The sequence below is a fragment of the Pelecanus crispus genome, chromosome 2, assembly GCF_030463565.1.
Source record: "Pelecanus crispus isolate bPelCri1 chromosome 2, bPelCri1.pri, whole genome shotgun sequence".
Taxonomy (NCBI): domain Eukaryota; kingdom Metazoa; phylum Chordata; class Aves; order Pelecaniformes; family Pelecanidae; genus Pelecanus; species Pelecanus crispus.
The window spans coordinates 25740740-25761335 of NC_134644.1; the positions used below are offsets into that span (position 1 = coordinate 25740740).

At 41.1% G+C, this 20596-nt stretch overlaps 1 protein-coding gene across 1 annotated transcript; it reads left to right on the forward strand.

Annotated features, from left to right (window-relative positions):
• The first annotated feature begins 826 nt into the window (after positions 1-826).
• STEAP1 (STEAP family member 1) lies at positions 827-11121 on the forward strand. The gene is given in 5 exon segments (XM_075706036.1): positions 827-973; positions 3472-3576; positions 6914-7426; positions 8922-9086; positions 10864-11121. Coding segments are annotated over 5 exon segments (1188 nt in total).
• Positions 11122-20596: the final 9475 nt, after the last annotated feature.

The window sequence follows — 20596 nt, forward strand, 5'->3', positions numbered from 1 at the left end:
CACCGCCGCCGGCGGGGGCTGCCCCCGGTGCTGACGGAGCCGAGCCGGGGCCCGCGGCGGCGGTCCGGCCGCCGGCGGGAAGAGGAGGCTGCGCTGACGGCGGGCAGAGGTGGGTGAGCCCCGGGGCGGCGGGGGGCGGCGGCGGCGCTTGGCGGAGCCGCCGGGGAGGCGTCCGCGTGGCCGGGCTGCGGCCGGGTTCCGGCGCGGGGCCCCGCCCGCCCCGCCGCTGCCGCCGGGACCCGACCGGACGGGACGCGACGCGACGCGACGGGACGGGACGGGACGGGACGGGACGGGACGGGTCTCCCCGGCGGGCCCGGCCTCCCCCGGGCAGCGGCGCGAAGCGGGCGGGCGTCGGGCTGGCAGCACACCCGGCCCTGCCCCGGCCGGCGCGGTCCGCCCCGGGCGCACTCTGACCGAGGAGTAGCGCCGAGCGACGCTCTCCCGCTCCAACCCACCCGGGTTTTTATTAGGTTTTCCACAGAGCTCAGCAGAATTTTTGAAGAGCGGGCATAGTTAGCTACTCGCGTCCCGAGTGCCTGCAGCGTCCCGCACGATGCAGCAGGCGCTTTAAAAGCGAGCCAGTCACCCCAGCACTCACGCTGTCACTCTCCGGTGGTGCCAAAGGAGAGAGATGTATTCACTGTCCCATGCCTCTTCCATCACCTCATCATTATTATCATAGCCTGTTTATTTTACCCATTTTTCTTTTTTCGTGGAGCCAGCCCTGAAACCCCTTACTCAGGAAAACCTCTCACTGAATTTGGATGATGTTTTCTCGGGCGAATGCCTGCACAGTGTGGATCCCTGTTGGCTCAGCGTTATAATGAGCCTGTTTTCTCGGTGCGAAATGCAGTAGCGTACTCGCAGCGTTGGAAACTTGGCTTCCTGCAGCTGGACATCCTCCATCCCCATTCACAACTGCCTTCCAAAGCAGAAGGGGTGTGCACTGAGGATGAGCATTACTACAACTGTTTTCTTTCCTAACAGTTACGACTTAGATAGGGCTATAACTCAGTTTCTGTCTCTCACAGGAGTCCTAAATTTTTTTCTTAAGATGTATTCCAAAAAGACACATGCTGTAGATGACTCCTTCCTGGCAATTCGTAAGACATTGAATAGTGGAATTATAAGTGCCTTCTATTTAGGGTTTTCCAAGACTATTACTGTGCTTTGTTATTGGGTGTACCCAAGAAATAATTTTGTGTTAACTCGGGTATCAGAAGCCAAGTGGACTATTATGGTTCGACACCTATGTTTCCTTGCATGCAGTCGCATGGCTGTAACCCATAGTTCCACGGATGAGCACATGCATTCATTCACATACACTTTCTTTTTGCTCTCCATTTTGTCTTCTGCTGCATAAACCATTAATGCTGTATTTAACATTTTATTAAACATTGTTGCCCAAAAGAACCAGTAAAACAGCTTTTAGGATGAGCAGCTGGCATTCTAGCTCATGGATTTTTTTTTTTTTTTTTCACATCATGATAGTTATATTACTGGATCCTTCATTTCTAAATTTTCTATATTAAGAGTGATAGCAGTGTGAGAATCCGATGAGTCAAGGTCTTCCACACAGAGATTCCCAAGCTAAAATATGCTTTTGGACCTCCAAGATAGTGTGGTAGTCAGAAGAGGAGAGTTACGAAGTGGCTCGGATCACTGTGTAAACTCATGTAGACTGATGATACTACCAGTTGAAAGCTCAACAGAGATCAGTACAGAAAGAAATTTAAAAAGCAGCAAAGATCTGAGCCACAAGCTGTTTTAACAATTTTAAGAAGTTGGTCTCATTACCTAAGAGAGTAAAAAGTCAGTCTGTAAGTTTACATTCTTTTTTTTTCCACATCAAACTTTAAAAATCAGAGGGTAGGCCTCAAAAACCGTGTGACTGCCTTTCATATTCTGAGTTCTTTAAAAAATAGATCTGGAGCTCACTGTGTTTGTTACTGTTTTTTTCCAGGTAAGTACATGATACTGAGTTCTGTTTGTAAACTATTCTTTGCCATTGTAACAGCTAGAAATACGGTATATTAAAACATATAGAAGTAGAAATTCTTAACTAATCATGGGACTGCAGGAGTTGAGGTTTTATGAAGATATCTGACACCCCAAAACTTGTGATAAAATCACTGGCACTAGCCCTAGGAATGGGGGGGGGGCGGGGTAGAAATGTGCCTTCATCAGCCTATGCTTTCTTGTGTGCAGGATACAGAAACCACCCATTAGCTGGTGTAGGAAAGGGTTAACAGCCTGACCTTCAGACAGAAGCTCTTGTTGACCCTACTCTGCAACACTTGGCTGAAAGGTTATGCCCAAAGGGAGAGCTTGCTAGCAGGAGGGAAAAATCCAAAGAGAAGTACTTAGGAAAAGAATACTTTGAATAATACACTGGCAGAAAGCAAACCCTGGTAGCAGACAGTACAAGACTGTAGGGCTCATCCACTGAAGGATCCAGACACAGTAAAAAAACGACAACTTTCAAAGCCTGATTTGTCCATACAATTTCCCAAAAGGTTTATCGATATAAAAGAACCAGTAGTTAGCAAAACAGTTTGATATCTAGTAATTCAGCTGTTCAGTAGGAAGGTACATGGAAGAGCTCCCTAGTCACTGTCTTAAAGGTAGCCTCAGAAAGTCACACTGTGGTATGGCCCCCTGAGCTTCCAGTGGTGCGGGCTAGTGCTTCTCCTGCAGCGTGCAACAGTGTGATGCACACATGGGAAATCCTTGTGGCAGGGTCCCTGCAGTCCTTGTAGTTATTTTACAGACTTCAAGATACTGTCTTTCCTGCTATCCTAGGATTTTCAGAAACATCTCTTTTATAGTTTATCCATTCTCTTCTTGTTTTTTTCTGGCTCCTGATTTCTTGTCGTCCGTAATAACTTAGAACCATTTCTGCTGGTAGTTGTGGGTGATAAGTATTGCCAGGAAATGTTGTAACAGCATGAGTGAAGCTCCAGCTGGAGTTTCCTAACAGTCTCGAAGGGAGAATATACCTCTAGAGCCACAGAGTGACTGTCAGGTAGACCAATCCTAAAACCTAAAATATATTAGGAACAGCACATTTGCACACGTTCTTTGCTTCAGCAAGTCTCATCAACTTACCAAAAGCCATCTTCATAACATTTTACATGTTATTTTTGTAAGCTGTTTCAAACTTACTTGTTGTAATTTAAAAACTTTCAGCCTGAATTAATGCATTCATTCCACTGGAAACATGGACATTTAGTTTAAATATTTTTGTTCTGTTGATTCATACCCTCTGTTAGTCTCTGCTTTACTTAAAAAACAAGTTGAGCTTTTCTTTTTCTCTTCTCAGAGGACAGACTGTCCTTTCCCTAGATTATCATACCTTCTCCAGCAAATGGGTGGAGGAGAGGGAAGAAAACATTTTCAGGGAAACAGGCCTCAAAGTTCCAGTAGGGCTTTTCAAAACTTGTTTTACATCCTGTGTTTGTTTTGCAGGGAGTTTCCGCAATGGAGAAGAGGGAAGGTGATAATCATACCATTGATCAGAATGCAGGTCAGAGCATCATGCCAAGAAGAAATACAGGAAACCTTAGCAACTTGGTAATGTTTCTGTAAAAAAGCATCTCATATGTCACACAGAATATTGTAATCTTTCATTCGATTTTGTCCAGAAACATTGTGTTCCCATCACGCTGGCATATCATCAATACGTCTGAAGTCTTGTCACGATATTGACATGAAGAGGTAAAAAGACAAAGAGCATCTCATTTAATTTAATCACAGTCCATGATAAAAAATACACTAAGTTTGGGCCAGCTAAAAACTACGTGAGGTTACTTGCTAGTTGCATTTTACAAGATGAGCAAAGTTTTGTCGAAATAATTTGGGATTTTTATACAGGAATATAAAATTTATCTTTGGAGGAGTCTTCATAATTGCCACATCACATTCAGTAAGTTTTCTACATCACACAAAAAAGTCCAGAAAAAAAAATCCACTCCAACAGATTTTGCCTCTGCAACTGCTGAGGCACAGTAGTACAAGCTACAACTTTCTGTTCTAATGTGAACTGTCTCACAGGCTGTGAAATATGGAATTAAGCTTTGCAAACTATCTCTTCAAGAAACAGGTATCTCTAGGTGAAACTTGGTTCAGATGTGAATCTCAGTTTGTGTAATTTATACCAACTTCCGATTCTGCAATGCATAGACCACACTCTACAGACTAGAGAATAAAAGTTACTTAGGCTACACCTTCACTGTCACAAAGATATGCTCTTACCATCAGATAAACACGCAGTAGCTATGCAGCTAAAAAATCCTGATGAAGACCGTGCCCTTTAATTTTACTGTGAGGCAAGTCAGTCAGACGTGGTGGGAAAGAAGGCTACCTTGTCTCTAATTAGGATTTTACAGCAAGATAGCAGTGGACAGTTTTGATCTTTCTGTTAAAACAAAACACCTATGTATCACTGAAGATGAACACAAGACTTGCATCTAGAATCATAGAATCATAGAATCATAGAATCATCTAGGTTGGAAAAGACCTTTAAGATCATCCAGTCCAACCATTAACCTACACTACCAAGCCCACTCTAGACTAATCAAGGGTAGACCAGACTAAACCATATCCCGAAGTGCCACATCTACCCGTTTTTTAAACGCCTCCAGGGATGGTGACTCCACCACCTCTCTGGGCAGCCTGTTCCAATGCCTGACCACCCTTTCCGTAAAGAAATTTTTCCTAATTTCCAGTCTAAACCTCCCCTGGCGCAGCTTAAGCCCATTTCCTCTTGTCCTATCGCTAGCTACTTGGGAGAAGAGACCAACACCCACCTCACTACAACCTCCTTTCAGGTAGTTGTAGAGAGCGATAAGGTCTCCCCTCAGCCTCCTCTTTTCCAGGCTAAACAACCCCAGTTCCCTCAGCCGCTCCTCATAAGACTTGTGCTCCAGACCCTTCACCAGCTTCGTTGCCTGCCTCTGAACACGCTCCAGCACCTCAATGTCTTTCTTGTAGTGAGGGGCCCAAAACTGGACACAGTATTCCAGGTGTGGCCTCACCAGCGCCGAGTACAGGGGGACAATCACCTCCCTGCTCCTGCTGGCCACAGCATTCCTGATACAAGCCAGGATGCTGTTGGCCTTCTTGGCCACCTGGGCACACTGCTGGCTCATGTTCAGCCGGCTATCTACTAACACCCCCAGGTCCTTTTCGGCCAGGCAGCTTTCCAGCCACTCCTCCCCAAGCCTGTAGCGTTGCATGGGGTTGTTGTGACCGAAGTGCAGGACCCGGCACTTGGCCTTGTTGAACCTCATACAGTTGGCCTCAGCCCATCGATCCAGTCTGTCCAGGTCCCTCTGCAGGGCCATCCTACCCTCGAGCAGATCGACACTCCCACCCAATTTGGTGTCGTCTGCAAACTTACTGAGGGTGCACTCGATCCCCTCATCCAGATCATTGATAAAGATATTGAACAAGACTGGCCCTAAAACAGAGCCCTGGGGAACACCGCTCGTGACCGGCCGCCAACTGGACTTAACACCATTTATCACTACTCTCTGGGCTCGGCCACCCAACCAGTTCTTTACCCAGCGAAGAGTATGCCTGTCTAAGCCGTGAGCTGCCAGCTTCCCGAGGAGGATATTATGCGAGACGGTGTCAAAAGCTTTGCTAAAGTCGAGGTAGATGACATCTACTTTCCCTTGCATTGTTTACAAGTAGTACCTCATTTGAATTGACCCCTTAATCAGCTTCAATGTAATATCTGATTCTTAAGAATAAAGCCAGATAATATTGCTGAGATAGGAACATCTCATATATCCTAGCAGAACGATGATTTACGACATTCAAACTACTATGTGCCTTCCTCAAAACGGACGGTACTATTTTGCTTCCTGGAGGTCTGGATATCCACCACATTAGCCATTCTAAAGCTGAGCCACTGTGGCATTAGTTCAGTTGTACTTTATATTTCATGTGAATATTAAAGGACTTACATTTATTACCTAATGTTATCAGTTCTCAGTTCTCCACCCCGGTCAGCTGTCTGCTGCATCAAGTGCTATGTCCTGCTGTTGATACACGTATTTTCATTTTGTATGTATACTGATCATGTACCTCTTCTGTGAACTGTAACTATGGGACAATCTTTAAATATATTATCTCAGTGTAAAACAATTTATAATATTACACTAAAATTTTGTACTGGTTTAACTCCTTCTAAAGTCTGTGATGATTCTGTCAAGATCTTCTGTGAGTCTAGAATCAAGCCATGCCTACTTGGCAGCAGAAAATTCAGCTTTTTAAACTGAAGTGACTCAGTTTCACAAGGTTTCATAAAAGTTAAGAGGACACTATTACATTTGTGAAGGAGAGGAAGAAGACCACAGGACTTGATGCTGGAGTTGATAGATGTGCAGCTGGTCTAATACGCTGGTTCCCAAACATTTCTACTTACATCTTTATTCCCCCATTAAATGCCATTAAAATAGCACTGACTGAATGAGATATTTTATTGTCTCGACTCTGGATTCTGTTATTGTGCATATTATTTGGGCTACATCATTAAGTCTGTAGCTGAAATTTGACATTTGAAATCTGTAGCTCATATCGTAAGAAGCTGTAATGATGCTTCATATAATGTAATCCATCTTCCCTTGCGGTGTAGTTAACTTCCTGGAATTAAAATCTATTTTGAAATCACCACAGATAGTGAATGAAAATGAGAAATCTATGCTAAAAGTGCCTTGCTCAACTACTGACTACGCTCTTTGAAACATTACATTTTCAAGCAACCTTGTCTTTAACACTGTGTATGTTTTGTATACGGTTTCAGTGCAGTATGGTCTAAAAGTCATGACAGCAAATACTGTCATTACTGAAGTTTTTAATCTTCTCTTGAACTCACTTGGTATTTCCTTTCTGTCCTTTCCAGAATGTGGATATGCCAGTCACCAATCCACCAGAAGCAGCTGCACTTTTTAATTTACATCAAGCCCACCATTTTGGTGAGTTTGAACACTCTTCAGAACAACACTGCAAGCAGGATCTGTTCCCCAAGTGGCACTTGCCAATGAAGATAGCATCTGTGATCTCATTATTAACATTTATTTACATTTCTGTGAGAGATGTCATATATCCTTTTATAACCAGAAAGGAAAATGTTTTCTATAAAATTCCAATCCTTGTCATAAACAAAGTTTTACCAGTGGTTTCAATTACCCTTTTAGCACTAGTATATTTACCAGGAATATTAGCTGCTGGTTTCCAGCTGTACTTTGGCACCAAGTATAAAAGGTTTCCCCAGTGGCTGGATAGATGGATGTTATCAAGAAAGCAATTTGGACTTCTCAGTTTCTTCTTCGCTACAATGCACGCCTGCTATAGCCTATGCTATCCAATGAGAAGATCATACAGATACAAGCTGCTGAACTGGGCATTCCAGCAGGTATGATGGGCATGCAAACACCAACCCTTCTGTATTCAGAAAATCCTTGCTTTAGTCATTCAAGCAAATCTGGATGGGGAGAAAGCAATTTTCATTGCTTTTGTTTGATTTTGAAGCATATCCCCACAGAGTACTATTAAGGGAAGGAGCAGGACCTAGTTGTTAAAGCATGTAATAGAGAGTCAAAAGTCATGACAGCTGTGTCAGTGTGTATTAAGTAAGTCATTTTCTTCATTTGGGTTTTTTATCTCTCTAAAATGCACATAATTATACCTGCCTCACAGGAACATTTAAGTCTTTGGCACACTATTAGTTCAGTGTGGATTAATCTTCTCTGCACCAGTGGAATCTAACCATCTACAAAAATACACACACCATTTTTAGACATCTTCTTTCTAAAGTGAATTAGCCAGCAATGAAGGAGGGCTGAGCTAAAACACAATAATCTGTATTTGCCACAAACTAAATTTGTGAATGCCGATGGCTCCACAATTCGGCTGATGCACACTAACATGTTAAAAGATAGAATTTCAATCATGCTTCTGAGTCATGGGCAATAATTGGCTTGCAAAGCTCTCTAAGATCCTCTGTGACTACAGAGTTCCTAATACTTGTGTATCGCCTTGAGTGCTATGAGTATTGCAGTACAAGGAATATTCCAATATAAGGTACAGACTGCAAATGTACATTTTTATTACCCTCAATGTCTAATCTAGAGTTTTATTAAAAGCACAATATGATGTTAGCGGCTTCTTAAGAATTCTGTAAACAGTCAAACTACCTGTTGAAAACTCTGAAATCAGCCTTACCGGTAATCTGACTTGAAAGGATTACCAGAAATTTCCTTGAGATTCCAGTCCTTGAGATGAAGAAACGTTCATATTTGGGGCATATTATGCCATGGTGATCACTAGCAGCATCAAGGGACTGTTGCAAGTAGTCATAAATAAGAGAAGCTTTGACATCAGTTTATTAAAATCACAACCTTTTCATCCATACCAACCATTGTATTTGGTGCAGCTGAATGTATCAAGTTGTTGTTTTTACAAAAATAGAGCTAAACAACTATCCTGGCAGGATACCATCATTAAGAATGACTGCTGAATTAGCTCCCTAAAGTAGTGCTGTTAATATATTTCCTGTTGTTATAATCTCCCATATATGATATGTAGCCATAGATGGATTTTTTTTGTCAAAGAATAAGATTTCTCCTGTTGTGAAGGCAGGCTAACAGGCCTCAGAACCAGTCTGTCCTGGGCCAAGACACTGATGAAGTCTAAGTTGTTCTCACTTAAAGTCCACCTTTTGCTCTGCAGATACTAGTGGAGGCTTTGTCATCAAAAGTAAATAGCAGTTACATTCAGAGACGTTCAAACAAACAAAAATACTGTGTTTCTTGGCTTATGTCCTGAACATTACGGTGAAAATAGCTGTATTTCACACAAATGGCTGAGTGTGCCAGTCTGTCATTTTAAATATGGTGTTCTTTTGGCAGGTCAAACAAAAAAAAGAAAATGCCTGGATTGAACACGATGTTTGGAGAATGGAGATTTATGTGTCTCTAGGAATTCTGGGACTTGCTTTGCTGGCCTTGTTGGCAATAACATCAATCCCATCTGTCAGTCACTCTTTGACCTGGAGAGAGTTCCACTACATTCAGGTACGCATAAATGTCATTACTGCATGTTGTTAGTCCTCATTTGTAGGACTGTATGTTATCAGCTAAGACCAGTAGGACTTAGAAATATCAAACACAGAGGAGTTAGTGAAACCAATCTAAAAGTTTGTTCCCTACTCTTTGTTAATTGCTTTGCAAAAAATGTTCATTTGTTACTTTGTCAGGAGAAAAGGCTGTCAGGTTCAGGCTATAAAGTGGGAAGAAAGACAACTCCAAACCACTCTTTTGCTCCTCTGACTTCATGACCAGCAGCAGTTGTCCCTTCAGGACCTATTCTTAGGTCAAAGACCTCTGGTGCTGAAGGCATTTCAGTCATCTTCTGGGCATCTTATGTTTCAAGAATGCCCTGTGTCCTGCTGAATTGGGAGTAGGTGGTATTGAACCAGCCAATGCTGTTCCCATACAACATACTACATGAGGACAATTGCTTGTTGCTCCCTTGGAGCTGTTTTGGCAATTCTTTACTGCCTGAACAGTACCAGGTGGCTGGAAAGTCCAGGAGGAGACTTCTGCCCAATAATATATACAAAGGTTTTCCATCTGCAGCATTATTAGCTTCATAACCCCCTCCAAAAAGGTGTATTCTGAAAAAGAGACACCTTAGAACAGATGCATAATCAAATCCAGCCAGGCCTGTGTTTGCTACAGATGTGCTTGTTTCGTTCACCTAAGTATCTGGCGTGCTTTTAGTTCTTCTGTATCATACGCAGTAATAATCAGGTGTGGTACTACTGACTTCAATATGATCACGCTAGAGTTAAGCAAGTGTTGAATTAGGTCCCTGAACATGAAAAGCTGAAAATTCAATAACCTGCTAACTACCTGGCTTTTGAAGATTTGATCTGAATTTGAAAAGTAGATCTGAAATGTATATCTTTCTACAATTAGTGAGTAGAGATTCTGCCCACTCTATGAAGTGCATCATTTGTAAGAAAATTTTTCAGCTCTACAGACTATATATACAGACAGGTCTAGGAGGAAGTCTCCAAGTGCATGATTGCTTTCAGTATTACATTAGTATGGTGAAGAAACCCAGAAGAGTAATAACTACTATATTGGATTCGTTTTACAAACAAATAACCTTTATACTCAAAAATCAGATTCTGTAGATTTAGCAGTTGGAAAGGCAGTGTTTGATTTCACTGATGAGTAATTCTATTTTTCCAACAATATCAAGATTGTTATGCAACATGAAACTCAAAATTACTAGTAACTCTAGCATAAAATTTCCTTTACTCCTGAATTTTGTAGACATCCTATGCCAGATTTATCACTGTAAGTGGAATGAAAGACTTCAGTTTCCTGGAGTTGTGCAATTGCTTTTGTCATAGTACTAGACTTACTAGAGTTTCTGATTTTAATTGACCTCAAAATTTTTTCTTTGCAAATAATTGATTAAGCCATTTATAAATCACAGAAATAAAGTAATTTAGGATACAGATGGCATCTATAAATTGAGATATTGAGAGCTGACCCTTTTTCAGGAATAGCCTGTAATCTGTAATCTCTTCTGTATGTTAGCTAAGTATCATAGCAATACTTGAAAAACGTGCCTTATCTGTTTTCTCTTACTGTGGCATAGAGGGGTACAGCTGGATTCCTGAATTATAGTTCCTAAATTTTAGTTCAAGGCCAATGGTCTCTTTTCTTTGACTTGTGTGTTGTTTGAAGCCCTTCCCGATTTCCATATTTGCTTAACTGTACTCTTTTTGTCAAGTTGGAAAAAATAAATAGCTTACTATTTTCTTTGTCTTTTCAGAGCAAGATGGGATATTTAGCTCTGCTGCTATGCACTGTTCACGCACTGGTGTTTGCTTGGAATAAGTGGGTTGATGTTAACCAATTTATCTGGTATACACCACCTTCATTTATGGTAGCAGTTTTTCTTCCTATTGTAGTTCTGCTTTGTAAATGCATACTGCTCCTCCCATGTTTTAGGAAGAGGATAAAAAAGATCAGATGTGGTTGGGAAGCTAACACACAAACCAATCAAACCAGCATGACTTCGAGACTGTAGATCAAATACAGACATTTCCTGTCTATGCATGTAAATATGCTTAAGGCCATGAAATGTTCACTCGCGAGCTCTGTTTTCGTATTTGCCATAGATGTTTCTTTTTCACTTTTCATTTCGACTTCGACTATGGGATACTTGATGTAGTTTGGACCTTTTCTAAGACAGAAGGTGGAAACATTCATTTTACACTTTAATCTATTCAGTGTTTTGATATTTGATCATTTCTTTCTTCTGACTCACTGCTTTTAAAATCCAAGGGCTTCATTGCCTCAATCGTAACTCTTTCACAGGCAAAAGCAATCATAAATCATTGGTCCAGATGACCACAGAAAGTAAATAAATTATTACACCACAGAACCCATGAATGCTTTCTGTTTCCCACAGCCATGTTTGTTCCTTCATTAAATCTCAGTATTATTATGGGCCAGCAACTAGATTATTTATCATCCTATTCCCCCTTATCGCCTGCATCCTACATTTCACTCTGTAGAATGGGGACCTTGATGCATGAGCCAGACAGAAACTGTGTATTACCACCAGGTCTTGAACTTATACAATTTGGCAAGCAGAATTGCAGGGAACTTTACAAGGTAAATATCTCCTGAGACTTTGGCACACTCTAAAAAAAGAGTTTTTAGACTCCGATCTCCATCGTATACAGGACTAGGTGTGTCTCTGTTTACTGAAAACGATAAAACATTTCCCATTTTTTATTCTATGAACATGTTCTTTTGTTTCTGATGCTGGAAATTTTCCATGCTTTTGACCAAAGCCTGCAGCCCTTGACATGTGCTAAACTTTATTCACACAAATTATTCCAGTGGGATAACTCACGTCAGGTAAATGTGTTTTACTGTTTAATCCAGGGCCAGCACAATTGTGTGACTGGAAGAAAAACATTAAAAATAGACGTCTGAATCTTGACATTGATTTGGTGAGATTTTCATGTAAAATGGCTTCTGAATGCATTTGCTTTTACAGAAATTTTCAGATAAGCTAATGAAACCTCACTTTCCCTATGTTGCATAGGTCTGGCTGAATGTTTTAAATGAATAATTCATTTGTTACTATCTATTTTTAAATATGTTATGCAATAGTAAATATTTTCACCCAGCATCAGGAACATTTCTGCCAGTCTCCCTGCATGAGTTAACTAGGACGTGGACTGATGATGCCACCTATTGCTGGGATCATCTGAATGAGAATTGTAATTGGTAATGGCACTGGTATTAAAACTAACAGGAAGACAATGTATGCGTAAAAAAATAGGTAATACATGGCGCTAATGATTCTGCAGCTAAGGATTCTGTTGTACATTGGTAGACTTGGTACACTGAGCATAAATAACAGAAAAATAGCTACAGGGATACGACATTTTGGTTTTTCCTGCTTATAACTCCATTCAATTACTGCAACTTAAAAGTTGGCCTTGTTATTTGCACTTAATGTAGTACTGTGAAAAGAACTGGGGACATGGTGGCCTGTGTAATGTAGACTGAAGAGAAATTAGTGGCATTGTGTATCAAATCAGTAAGGCACGACAGAGGCAAACATTCTCTAAAACACAGGAAACTAGTCTGCAGTGTGAGTCTAAGAAATTTCTAGCAGAACAGGAAAACTGTTGTTGTCAATGCATTAGCATTTACATTTCTATAAATGAAATAAATAAAATCTTTTAGAACTCGTATTAGGGATAAAGAATAATATTTGCCAAAGGCTTATTCAGAATATTACCTGCACTTTGTTGTCATGAGTCATAAAAAAATTAGTAAAATCCTTTTCCTAATGGAACAGGTTGAGGCAAGTGCAATGATAAAGAAATCCCTTTGTCTTCTGTATTGTCCTCTAGCTACTCATAAAGTGTGCTCAAACTTACTACTTATGACAAACCTGAGACTGTAAGTACTCCAAGCAACCCCTGTATGCATCCACTGAAAAGAATGACATTTGATTTTATCAAAATTATGTGTTAAATTGTGCTCTCCAGAATCCGGCCTGCTGCTCCTTTACTTAGAAAGTCTGGAGAATTTAATTCAATCTCCAACTTTGTTAAATTCTGGTCAAATAGTTGGACTAATTGTTTACAGCTGCTCACAGAAACCAACCCTTTGACACAGAGGAATATAAACAACTTCAGGGGTAACAAAGCATGCGTCACAGAGAGCAGAACCTGACCCTTGATAACTGAAAAGTGAAAAGAAGTGAATTAAGACACTCCTTGGAAAAAGCCATTCAAAGCTATTCATATGGCATGTATAAAACAAAATCAAGGCAAATTAATATGTGTATGCATTTGGAGAGCAAAATAGTTCAGGGAAATAATCATAGAATCATTTCGGTTGGGAAAGACCCTTAAGATCATCCAGTCCAACCATTACCTAACACTACCAAGTCCACCACTAAACCAATTAAGGGTAGAGTAGTAATTTCATGTTTCCTGGCTTGGTGGCTGGATTATTTTTTAATGAAAGTAAAAACTAGGAATCATTAAGGTTGGAAAGGACCTCTAAGATGATCAGTCCAACCGTCAACCCAACACCACCATGCCCACTAAACCATGTCCCAAAGTGCCACATCTACCCTGTAATAATGGGCTTCAAGGCTTTTCACCATATCATCACCATTACCAACTGTAATCTTTTGCACAAGAGCTCCATTACGGATCACCTAGATCAGTGAGCATTGAGTAGAGGAGTATGGCCAATATGGTTATGAAATTAATAGAAGCTGGAAGTTAAGGTTCTGTGACTTTGGAGTCTGCATGTTAACTGCACAGCAGTAGGATTTAGGCCACTAAGTCACTTTTGAAAATTCCAAAGTTGGTTTGGCCCTTCGGAAATTTTTGTCCAAGTTCTTAAATACTTCTCCCTCTGAATCTGTAAGATATTGTTCAATTTGGAGACTAACAGACAGATCCTTATTGCAGAAATCACTATAGGTACCACTGCTAGAAAACAGACCAAGAACTCCATGGGCATGTAAATATATTACCTATATTCAACACTTCATGAAAGTGTTTGAGCTGTCTGTTCTAACACGTCTTTATGCAGGCAGCAGAAAGGAACTGTTGTCTGTACCATTGTATTTAGTGCATAAAATCAGAACAAGGCACATCTCAAGCACAGAACTCCTTTCAGAAAGTACTAAAGAAAATGTAGGTACATGTACATCCTTATTTATCTTCTATTCGTGGTGCAGCAGTGATAAATTTAGATTCATCCCACTTCAAGTGGTTTACAAATCATGTCCTTAGGAAGCACTCTGTTGTAATACCCTGCTCTATGCACTTGTTACACAAGGTAGTGCAAACAGCATCACTGCATCAATTTCCATCTGTTAATATGGGTTGAAATCCTAACAAATTACAAATGAAAAGCAATTTCAAGATCATCACATACTATCCAAACTGACCTTTATGCTCATCGGTCATCTGGGAACATTAAGCACACTTCAGATTTTTCTCTCTAGCATTGTGCAGGGGCAAAACCAGAAGTGTCTTCTACCAGCTGGAATCTGCACACTGTCTATGAAAACTACTCCTAAAATCACACATGACATCCAAACATTCAAGCAGGTTTTTTCCTACCAATTCTCTCAAGTAGGAGCTAGGTTTTCTGTGTCACAGCTAGCCGTTTCTCTAGAAAGCACCGTTGAATGCTTCGAGCCAGAATTCAAGGCCTTGTGTCAAGTCGCTTCCCTGGTCTGTAAGTCTTCAGTAAACTACTTCACCTCTAAGTAACTCATTTCCCAGTCTGCAGAACTGGAGCAGTAACTCTTGACAAGACATTGCAAGAGTATGTTCAAGCTTTTAAGGCATTCAGTGATGGAGGAGGGTCATGTAAGGGCTATAAAGGACTACAGAAGAAAAGACTGTCAACAGTATTTTTTCCTTCCTTTGTCATAGATACAATTTACTTCAACACTAATTAAAATAATTGCATATGTACCTTTTAATTTATGTTTATATACCTATTTCAAAATTCAGTGTATTAATATGCCTATATACTACTATAATACATAAAATCAACATGCGTGCAAATTTTAGGCACTTCTTTGTATAACACTGATTACTTTTATAAAACTGTGCATCATTAAATGCTTCAATGTATGCTGTATCTGCCATTGTGTCATACTCATCCCAGGGTATAAGGGTAAAAAGGCACAGTAGACTCTAGAAGAGCTGCTGCCATGAATAATAAAAATGGCTTCAGTCAAAGGAAACCATTCTCCCCATGCTGGTGCAGAGCCTGGAGCCTCCAAAGGAGAGAAGACAAAGATGTGAAAAGCAAAATGGACACTTTCATAGGAGGAGGTAATGAAAGCACATTTTTCCTGACAGATCTTTTAACTGACAGAATGCATATTCTAGCATTCAGAGGAGATTTTGTGAGAAGGAAGAGAAAGCTGAGCTAGTTGTGGAGTGCTTTGGAGGGATACCTATGATACCTGAAAACACTGATCAATGACCAGGAAAAGGTCAAGAATGGTGAGGGCATTGAGGAGAGGAAAGGAATACAGGCATATTTTGCGTTAAGAATCCATCACTCTAGTGTAAGTGGTTTTGCAATGCCTCTACAAAGGCTGCAAAGTACTTCCTTCGGTTCTTATATGTCCCCAGTGTATTTAAGTCAGAGACACAGAATTGAAACTCTGGACATATGCTCATAAATTGTTGAAGGGACTTGAGGAATTTTATGCCAAGTTTACCTGGGGTAGCCAGATCCCAGAATACTATTCCCAAGGAGTGGTACCAACAAACAGTGTCCAGGAAGCTAGAGCCAGGGCTGTGCTGGCTATGGTTTAATGTAAATTCCTGTTGACAGCAGCATTTACTGTAAGCAGTCCCTCCCTTTGGCCACTCATCTCTGTTCTCTCAGTTCTACAAGTCTTCAAAGCTGTGAAGTTAATCAGACCAGGGAATTGGACCCAGCTGAAAAAAATGATTCAGCCCGATCCATACACTGGTATGATTCACCTGACAGCCATGCACATATGCCAGCAGGAAGAGGAATGGCGTAAAGGGGCAGCTTAACTTAAACCAGCTTAAACTGCATGGTTGCAAGTGCTCCTAAAATTCAAAACTTAAGTTATTTCACCCTATTTCAGTAGCACAAATGTTTCATTGCTTCACTTACTTGTCATGTTCTTAGTTTTCCATGAATCAGTAGGCAAGAATGTGTTCTAGAAATTGTCATCGAAAAACACACAAAACTGACTGACCTCTACGTGACTGTGGACTGCGTGGCTTCATTTGTAGAGGAGATGATCTCATGTCTTCCCTTCTTTTCTGCTACATCCATAGTTTCTAGTACTGTGCCTTGATAACATGAAATGTTAAATTAACCATTTTTGAAATTCAGACTAATTTATTTTAAGCTGATTTTTTTTTTTTTAAATGGCATTAAAGGATCATTTAAAAGAAAAAACAAAAAGACAGATTTTTGAAAATATGCTGAATCCACCCCTGGAGAATGTACTCTGTTGTAGTCACTGTACGTGCCTGGCAATGGCTGATCATTGCCACTGATCTTTTTTCAGTAGTGCCAGAATTTCTTGATCCCATCAGCATGCTGTGTTGCTGATGGCAAAATAATTTGGCTTGGTGAGACCTTGGACTCCTTAAAAAAATCTCATTGAATTCAGTTGCATCAGGGTTTGCATCATTGTTTGAACTTTTCCGTAGATTGAATGTAACATTTGAATGGGTGTGGTGAGGCTAATTTATTAAGTGCATAGCAAGTTTTCAGAGATACTTAAATGAAAATATGTAAAACCAGTCAGTGAACCAAACTCTATAAACTCATAAAAAAGACCACAGCTACTTCCAATAAAGATGATGCAACAGAAGATACAGTTGTTTGTTTCCTTTTATCTATATTTCATCTTTGTAGCACAAAAGTATATTACTGAGATAAATATGCTATGTCCTTGACTTGGTTTAAGATGTGTAGTCCCTGTAGGACTGGTAGAATACTGCCACTGCTACTGATAGAAGTATTTGGTCCTTAAATTTCATCTTTTGGGCTCACTATTAAAAAAGAGGTGAGCAAGTGTGGGGTTTTTTGAACTGGACAGTCAGTCTTGTAGTTTGCAGTCATGTGCAGTCTTTATATGCATGCTTACACTGTTTTGTTGAATGTACTCTACTGAAAAAGAATTTTCCATGTGAATGTCTCCATTACTTGAAATGCTGAGATGTATCTTATTGCTGGATTTGAGGAATGGCCACATAACCCATCTCTAATTTTTTCTCTGCCTTTTTTTCCAGTCCTGTGACTCATATATACAACTGAGTGGCATTTCTGTCTTGCCTGTCCACCTGTACCTGTGCATATACCAGAATAACTTTTGAACAGTGCATCTCATTCATTCAAAAATATTCTATGTGTTCTAACAGGAAATCCTTCAAAAGAAAAAAAAACAAGAAGCCAGAATGGGAAAAAAATGAGCCACTTAGCAGGGCACCTCAAGCACCTCTGCAACAGTTTAGCAGTTTAACAACTGTTTGATGGCACCCATAATTAAAATAATCATGGCTTTCTCTTGTGCCTTCTAATCTGCAATAGACTTAGTACATTCACAAGGATATGAACATCCTAAATTATTTATTCCTGTATAATTAATTACAGACAAAAGGGTATTCTGGGGCAGAGGAAGGCTGGGACTATGAAGCTATGCAGAGGCATTAACATTAAATAGGAGGGAACAGGACAATTGGAGATCTGGGACAAAGAGGAAAGAAGACATTGCAAGCACTCAGATTTTTTTATGAGAGGAAAGAGTAAAGGAGCCCAGTGGATGTTAAAGGGGAAAAATAAGTAGGTGGAGGATGCTGAATGAGATTAATGCAACATCATCAAGATAGCAGGAAACAGAAATCTTTAGTTGGGGAGATAGGTAAAATGGAGGACAAGTGAATGACAGATGGGAGACAGTCTGAAAAAAGCTGAAGTGAATCCTTGAAACAGAGGGGATGGGAGGGTTGGTTATCCACACGGAGCTGGGGAATAGAATGAACAAATGCAAAGAGCCCAGGTGTGTGCAGACTTTGGTCTGCAGAATCTATTAAGTTGCAACCACTTCTCTATCCCTGTAGTACCATTTGAGGCATTTCTGGGGAAATCTGTTCTAATTCCACTGATATTTAACATCTATTTAACATCTTCATCAATGACACAGACAGTGGGATCAAGTGCACCCTCAGCAAGTTTGCAGACGACACCAAGCTGAGTGGTGCGGTTGACACACCAGAAGGGCGAGGTGTCATCCAAAGGGACCTGGACAAGCTGGAGAGGTGGGCCTCTGTGAACCTCATGAGGTTCAACAAGGCCAAATGCAAGGTCCTGCACCTGGGATGGGGCAACCCCCGATATCAGTACAGGCTGGGGGATGAAGGGATTGAGAGCAGCCCTGCGGAGAAGGACTTGGGGGTACTGGTAGATGCAAAGCTGGACATGAGCCGGCAATGTGCGCTTGCAGCCCAGAAAGCCAACCGTATCCCGGGCTGCATCAAAAGCAGCGTGGCCAGCAGGTCGAGGGAGGTGATTTTGCCCCTCTACTCTGCTCTGGTGAGACCTCACCTGGAGCACTGCGTCCAGCTCTGGGGCCCTTAGCACAAGGACATGGACCTGTTGGAGCGGGTCCAGACGAGGCCCACAAAAATGATCCAAGGGCTGGAGCACCTCTCCTATGAGGACAGGCTGAGAGAGTTGGGATTGTTCAGCCTGGAGAAGAGAAGGCTGCGGGGAGACCTTATTGCGGCCTTTCAGTACTCAAAGGGGGCCTACGGGAAAGATGGGGACAATCTTTTTAGCAAGGCCTGTTGTGACAGAACAAGGAATAATGGATTTAAACTAAAGAAGAATAGATTTAGACTGGACATAAGGAAGAAATTTTTTACAGTGAGGGTGGTCAAGCACTGGAACAGGTTGCCCAGAGAGGTGGTGGAGGCCCCATCCCTGGCAACATTCAAGGTCAGGTTGGACGGGGCTCTGAGCAACCTGATCTGGTTAAAGCTGTCCCTGCTCACTGCAGGGGGGTTGCGCTATATGACCTCTAAAGGTCCCTTCCAACCCAAAGCATTCTATGATTCTATGATTCTATATGTATGAACACCAGCAGGGTTATAAGTGGTTCTGTAACTTGGAGGAAATATTCTCTCAGATGCAGCCCTACAATTTTATTATGGATGAATAACATACCGTTTCTGAAGCTGGAGAGACATGAGTCATAGATATTGCCCTACTTTTCATAATAATCTAAATATAAACTGAGTTATCTCCAGATAGATTGTGCTTACCGTGGAACAAACATGGCTGCTTTACTTCCTGGTAAAGTGTACAGTATGTTGTGCTAAATGAAGGAAAATATTTATCTAAGACACAATGAAGTGAAGTCACTCTTAAACATTACTTATGCAAAACAAGGAACCAACTTAAACCAGAGAATTAGATGGTGCATTAGACTATATTCAGAAAAGTAATTGTTAATAACTTCAGTTTTATCCTTGTTCTGGTATCACTATTCTATTGCAAATATTTAATCCTCACCATTTAGTTCTTGCAGCGCAAAATTCCCAGTGAAATGAATGGGACTTTTACTTAGCTATTCAGAGTCAGGTTTGTCCCCTGCAGTCACATAAACACTTCAGGTCTGCCTTCTCCTTGACACAATTACCAATAAATTGTTCACCTTCTCCAGTGTTTGGGATGGACTCTGTTCTGCCGTGTACCCTCCATCAAGACAGCCTTATCAAGGGAACAGCACTAAAATTTATTACCATTTCTCCATTACCAGAGCCTGGCCTGGAGCACTCCGTATCACAACACAGCAGCTGAGCCATGAAATCTCCTCCTCACCAACTGCCAAGCTTCATTCAGCCCTGTTTTAACATCCTATGCTTGCTTAGTTATTTCTAAGTTTGTCCCCGAAAACTCTTCCATATAATTGGGTTCTTACACCTTTCTGACACCAAGGTACTAAAAGAATAAGGGAAAATTGGTGGTGGGGAATGCCAGTAGCGAGGAAGAGGAAAATGAAGTATCTAGGGTAAGTGGCAACAGAATACACTTAGCTACTAGAATGAGGTGAGGGTGGGTGAATGAAGCAGGGGGAAACTTGGAGCCTACAAAAAGTTTGGGAGATGGAAGGGGGGGTATCATGTACTGACTGGCCCTTTTAATGCCCTTTTCCCTCTGTTTTTGCAATCTTATTCCTCCCTGATCCATCTTGGTCCCTCCCTTTCCCACCTTTGTTCCTTTCCCTAAACATCCCACAGTAAGTCTTGCACATTCTCACAATCTGTTTAAAATAGCCCATAATAATTTTCATACAATTCTCTTCCCCTTGCATACCATAACAAGTCCCACATTCCTTTAGGAAAACACTTCTTTAGTCCACATTACATTTCAGGGTAAAGAGTTTCTTCCCTTGATCCCCTTGGTGGGTTTCACCCCAGGGACAATGATGTGGTCAT